This window comes from Cricetulus griseus, chromosome 8 (assembly GCF_003668045.3).
Source record: "Cricetulus griseus strain 17A/GY chromosome 8, alternate assembly CriGri-PICRH-1.0, whole genome shotgun sequence".
In the NCBI taxonomy this organism is placed as follows: Eukaryota; Metazoa; Chordata; class Mammalia; order Rodentia; family Cricetidae; genus Cricetulus; species Cricetulus griseus.
In genome coordinates, this window is record NC_048601.1 from 28915446 (window position 1) to 28921853 (window position 6408).

At 50.8% G+C, this 6408-nt stretch overlaps 1 protein-coding gene across 1 annotated transcript; it reads right to left on the bottom strand.

Moving 5' to 3' along the window:
* Positions 1 to 901: 901 nt before the first annotated feature.
* LOC100772759 (histone H1.8) lies at positions 902 to 6189 on the bottom strand. The gene is made up of 5 exons (XM_027429188.2): positions 6090 to 6189; positions 3198 to 3457; positions 2149 to 2479; positions 1279 to 1340; positions 902 to 1150 (listed from the first exon to the last, which is right to left on the bottom strand). The coding sequence occupies exons 1-5, from the start codon at positions 6187 to 6189 to the stop codon at positions 902 to 904; spliced, it is 1002 nt and encodes a 333-aa protein (XP_027284989.1).
* Between the last annotated feature and the right edge of the window lie 219 nt (positions 6190 to 6408).

Here is a 6408-nt window from a genome sequence, read left to right on the forward strand (position 1 = left end):
ACCCACCCTGAATTTTCCTGAGAGGTGGAGTCCCACACTGAGTAAAAGCAAGCAAACTGAGCCCTGCACCGGTCCTCATTCATCTCTCTCTGTTCCCTGACTGTAATGTAAGCCACTGCCTCACACACTCCTGCTGCTGTGCCTTTTCTGTCACAGTGGACTATGTCCCTTCAAGCCACGAGCTAAAATAAACCCTCCTTTAAGTCTCTTCTGTCAAGTATTTTGTCATAGCAACATGGAAAGTAACCAATACGGAGCCTTTGCACCCTCCCTATCTCTAGCTGAGTACGCTCCCACCAGCCTTTCAGCCCTGCTTAGCAACTCCCTCCCCTATCTAAAACTGCACCAAAGGCTGGTGAGATGGCTCATCACGCAAATTTGCTTGCTGCCAAGCTCGATAACCCGAATTTCATCACTGGAACCCACAAAGTGGAAGGCTGAAATAATCCATCATTGAAGGAAGTCATGGCAAGAACTCAAGGCAGGACTCCTCTCAAATTGTCATCTGACCTACACACACACACACACACACACACACACAGACATCTACACACACTAAATAAGCTACAGTTGCAGCCAGAACTATGCTCCTTTGGAGACAACAGTGCTGGTCCTCCAAGCCAGAGTCTGCCCCTCTGGGTGGAGGCTTGTCCACAGTCAAGCTCAGGAAGAAGTTTTCAGTGGTCTCCAGCCCTTCAAGTCCTCCATCCCCCATTCTGCAGCCAGGATGCTCTTTCTAAAGACAACAGTTGCACACTCCCTGGCTCCTCTGCCCCTCTAGGCCTTCCCGACTTACAGTCCAGTGTCCAATATATCAATGTATGAACAGAAAGAAGTTTTATTGATAAATAAATACTATGATAGGGGATAAAATCTTCGAGTTGCCATCTCAAGCCTGGCCCTAGTTACCAGGCTCAGCCTTCTTGCTGGGAGCCTTGGATGAGATCTTGGGGGGTAACCCAGGCCTTTTGGGGTCCTCAGGGCTCTTTGTTTTCCTGACCCTGGATGTGGATTGTGCTTTGTGTCCCATGTCCTGGGGAGGGACAGGTGCTTTGGTCTTATGTACCATCCTAGCCCCCTGAACAACTGTCTTAGTGTGGGCCATGGCTGTCATCTTCCTTTTGGTGAGGGAAGCAGCACTCTTCGGGACCTGTAAGAAAGCAAGCCCAGTGGCGGGGAGATGGCTCACTTCAAGAGCACAAAGGCCTGAGCTCACCTCCCAGAATCCACAAACAAAGCCTGGCAGGACTTGGGACCCAGGAGGCAACAGGCACCTACCTTGCAGACCGAGGGCTCTGATTTCTCCCACACATCTTTGGTTTTCCCATGAGCCTCTGACTCTGGAAGAGGGAGTAGTGAAAGGCAGAGGGTCTAGAGGGTCTAGAGGTCCCAGCCTGCCTAGGTCCCAGGTCATCACCTGGACAACTGAAGGCCATGTGACCTAGGCCAGCTCTTTTACCCAAGTCTCAGGTCCCAATTTGGACAAGATGCTGTCCTTACACAACATAGGATCATTGAAATCAGGCTGCCTCTCCCATGCAGGGAGCAGACAGACCCGTACAATCAGCTTTGTTGCCTACCTGCTGATGGCGGTACTTCTATGTTTATTTATCTTTTGCAGAAGAGTAGGTTTGGTTGAGACAAAGTCTCATGCATCCCAGGCTGATTTCAAACTTGATATAAACCTAAAGATGTAGTCTTGAACTTCCGATCCTCCTGCCTCTACAGCCCAAGTGCTAGGATAAGCGTGTGGGCCAGCTTCCTTGGTTGTCTTTAGAACTCTCTCCACTGCTTCCTACCAGAGCCCCCCCAAGGCTGCTCGCTGCCCTCAGGTGAGCCTAACTCCCCTCTGCTACTCAAAACCTCTTTGGACTTCTGACTGCACAGCAGACAACCACCTGCAGCTCTACCAAAGCCCTACCTTCCTTTTGAGAACAGATGCCTCTGGGGTGCCTCCTCCAGGAAGACTTCCCTAACCCTGCCTCGGGGCTGTGCTGAGCCCTGGCCTCTCTGGATCCCATCCACCACCACCACCACCCCCTTTATCAAGGTCTAACTCAAGGCTTGCTTCCTAGAGAGGGAAGCTCCTCCCAACCTCCCCAGTGGCCACTGCCAACTCCTGTCCCTACCAGCCATTCACACACCTACCATGCCTGTTCCCACTGTGTTTGACATTCTGGCCTATCTTGTTGGCAGTAGGTGGGGGCAGTGTGGCTTTGTCTGGTTTTAGGGGGTCCTTTGTGACCTCTCCCAGTTTTGCCTTGCTGGCTTTCTTAGGTGCCTTCTCCAAGGTGGCTGCTGGGCAGGGACAAGCCTTCCTCCTCGGCCTTGGTTTTACAGCCACCTCCTCCACCTTGGCCTTGCTGGTGTGGTCTGTCTTCGGCTCCCTAGGTTTCTTGGGGCCTGTCTCCTTGGCATCTGTGGCTCTCCTTCGGGCTATCGAGGTACAGGTTCTCTTTTTCTTAGGCCTGGGAACTAGCTAAAGACAGAGTGAGGTGGGGGTAAGAACAGAAGTTCTGGGTATCCCTGTACCCCACATATGACAGCAAAATGGCCATGTTCCCAACAACATGGCTAAGAAAGTGGTGGGATGAGAGGGGAAATACACGCACCTTTGTGGTCCTCAGACATTCCACCTGGTGTTAATCTGTCATTTCCCTGGTGTGCCCCACCGTTCACTTCCAAGGGTCTGAGTCTGCCCTCTACTTACAACCTTGACCCCGAGCCTCACTGTCCCTCACCCTCTCTGCCCTGGCTCTCTGAAGCACCGTATCTCCTTGATGTCTCCAAGAATACAGACTGAGAGGGGATATGGCCCAGTTCCCAGCTTCCTGCAGGCCTTTGTGACTGAAGCTCTGTTGAACCACCTGCCTTCCACACTCCAACCAGGCCCCAGCAGAGTTTCCCTGGGCCTCAGTGGTGGGACTTCCTGAGATGGGCATCCCAGTAACCACAGGCACCACATGTGGTTAGTAGAGACTGTCCCATAGTCCCCTCTAGAAGCTATGGGTCAGTGGCTATGTGGCAGACACGGGTAAGCCATACTCAGACCCTGATACTGTGCAGGCTTCCCAGACTACACAGTGAGGACCAGCAGAAGAGCTGTGGAGGCGTGAGCTGTGGGGAGAAGCAGCATGTGCTAAGGGTCTGATATCTAAATCTTGCACCAAGGCCTCCCCTCCTTGTCTGTAGCTCACTTTGAAACTGCCAGTGGCTCCTTTGGCCTTGGAGTTGGCAGGCCTGGTAAGGAGGCCTCGACGCATGCCAGTGTCCAGGGCCTGCTTCAACAGGTACTTGAAGCGGCTGGTATCCACTGTTGGGTACTTATGTTGGATATAGACCTTGATGGCTACAACTGATGTGCCCTGGCGCTTCTCCCTGGCCTGCAGAGCCTCCAGCACCATTCGGAGCATCGTTGGGTTCCGTTGGCCTAATTGGACTCTGCTGGGATGTAGACCTGTAGGATAGACAGCAGGGCATCACCTACACTGCCCTCTACCCCAATCAAGGCCTGTTTGTGATGAGGCAAAGCACACACTAAGAACCAGCTGCCAGTGTCACTGGTAGCCAGTCTTTTAAGCTTTACACTGACCACTGGCCCTACAAGGCTCACCAAGTTCCTCTCCTTTTGAAAAACATTCTCTTCAAAGAGACAAAGCTGGGTAAGGTGAGCTGCCCATAAGTGGCTACAGCTTTGCATGGGCTCAGAGAAGCAACCAAGAATCTCAGTAGACCCATGTTGGCTTAGCTCACATACAAGGCAGCAAAAGAAAAGGCACCAAGGACCCTGGGGACAAAAAGACTGGGAAAACAACCTCTGGGCCAAACATCACAGGGTCCTGTTCAAACTCAGGACTCAAAACCACTACCCTGGCAACCCAGGCAAGGTGGGGACACACCTGTCACTCCAGGACTCCCAACACTGAGAAGATTGTTGTTTCCAGGCCAGCCTAGGGCTACTGAACGAGGTGGTACCTCAAAAGATATACACAAACACAAAAGCCAACTGGACAAAGGAATAAAGCAACCAAATATTCATAAATGCTGGGAGAAAATTAGCATTAATGATGGCTCTGATTTTGGGTGTGCCAGCGGGATTACGATGTGATTGTACAGTGTTCATGACGCAACCCAAGGTTTTGTGCACCCATGCCAGGCAAGTGCTCCAGAACTGAGCTGCATCCTAGGCCTGACATCACTTAAAGTTCATATCCTGGGGCTGGAGAGGTGGCTCAGAGGTTAAGAGCACCGACTGCTCTTCCGTAGGTCCTGAGTTCAATTCCCAGCAACCACATGGTGGCTCACAACCATCCGTTATGAGACCTGGTGCCCTCTTCTGGTGTGCAGATATACATGGAAGCAGAATGTTGTATACATAATAAATAAAATCTTTTTTTAAAAAAGTTCATATCCTTTGGAAATCAACCCTGGATGATTTCCAGCTGAAATGCTGGGCCTGGCATGTGTCTGAGATAGCCCGGTAGGTGAGCAAAAGCAGCCACAGTTGAGGATGGCTGAACTTGATAAGCACATGGGTGGGGGAGACTCAGTTGCTCCCAGCCTGCTTTGTTCTCAGTCTAACCAGATATTAGCATCATCTGTGGGTCCTAGACCCTGCAGATATACAACCTTGTGTCCACACAGGGAATGAAGGTAGAAAGTGAAACTGTCTGGGGAACAAAGGGAATTAATGGGGGTGGGGGGGGAATAAGAGTGTACAGAAGAGGATTCAGGGGAATACGCTCACAATCAAATTACATATATACTTGCTTGAAAATGGCCTCACTTATGGAATAATAAAAATAAAAATAAAAGGAGCCAACAAACTGGCTCAGTCGATAAGGGAGAGCTTGTTGCCAAGCCTGATGACCTGAGTCCAATCCCTGGAATGCACAGTGGACGGAGAGAAAGTCCACAAAGTCGTCCTCTGACCTCGCTCCATATGCGGATGTCTAAACACTAGTAATTGGGAAAGGGGATTGAGACAAGATCTCGCCATGCAGCTCTCCTTGGTCTGAAATTCACTATGTATCTCTCGCTGGCCTGGAACTCACTATGTAAACCAGGTTGATTTTGAACTCCGATCCACCTGCCTACCTCCCAAGTGTGTGCCATCATGCCCAGCTCACACAAATAATTTTCTAATGTTTAAAAGAAACATTTTGGGAAAAGAAAAGGTAAAAACAATCACCTTCCTAGGAATGTGCCCCCCCCCCCAAAGTGAAAATGTAAGTAAAGACTGGTGCATGAGGGTGAATGGGCAGGGCCCTAGCGGTAGTTCTGCTGAGTCAGCAGGAGGCCCTGGGCTCCGTCCCTAGCCCGCTGGCAGTGTGCATGAGTTTATTCCCGACAGCCCAAACAGGGAAGCAATCCAAATGCCTGTGACCATGCATGATGTGTAGACACACTGGAATACTACATGGCCATAAAGAGGACTGATATGTAAGCTGTTATGACAGGAAGTGCTTCTAAATATAAGCAAATGAAAAAGCCAGTCACAAAGCTGTATATGGGATGAGCGCCCACAGACACAGGTGGAGTGAGGCTGGGGAGTGATTGCTAATAGCTACAGCTCAGCTATTTCTCTTCTTAGAAAATGACGGAGTTCTAAAACAGGTTGTGGCATTGATGAACACACATGGTGACCAAAGGTCACTGCATGCTGAACATGGGGGAACCAGGCCATACAGGAATCTTTTGAGATGGGTTGTTTCTTTTGAAAAGCTGCGAGGGAGAGGAGGATTGGGGGAGAGGCGTGAGGGGAACCTACCAGTCACAGGTGCATGATTTAAGTTCAGAAATGATGCTATCAAAATGGTGTGCAAAATTCAGACTCAAAAGAAAGAGAAGTTTTCAAGTAGAAAGAAAAAGTCAGCCACCAGGGACTCCTATAGCAGGGCACTGGCAGTCCGCACCTGGTGTCTTCATTGAGAGTCCCCAACCAGGAGACGGGGTCATTCAGCTGTGCCACCAGGGCCATCCCCTTCCATGAGAGCTAGACTCTATAGCTTCTACGCCTTCCCAGCTCTTGTCACCGGGCTTCCAGGGATCTTGGTTTAAACTCTACAGACTTCCACTCCCCTGCTTACCTTGTTTGTCAGTCCTAGGGAGCTCAGAGACTCCAGAAGGTGATGTGTCCCTGGAGGGAGAAGAGGAGGAGGAAACACTGGAAACACTTCCAGGAGCCATGGCACAGGCAGCGGCAGGCCGGTACTCACTCAGGTAGCAGCTGCCAAACCTCTTGCCTTAAATACCTCTCACTGCCAGAGAACCAATGGCCATCAGGCTCACCACCTGAGCAGCGGAAGCCAATCTGGCCTGGAGAGGAAGGCTCACTCTCCTAACAGAGCACCCTGCCTCAGCCCTGCGGGGATCTGAGGCCAAGCGAAAATAAAGACATAGAGTCAC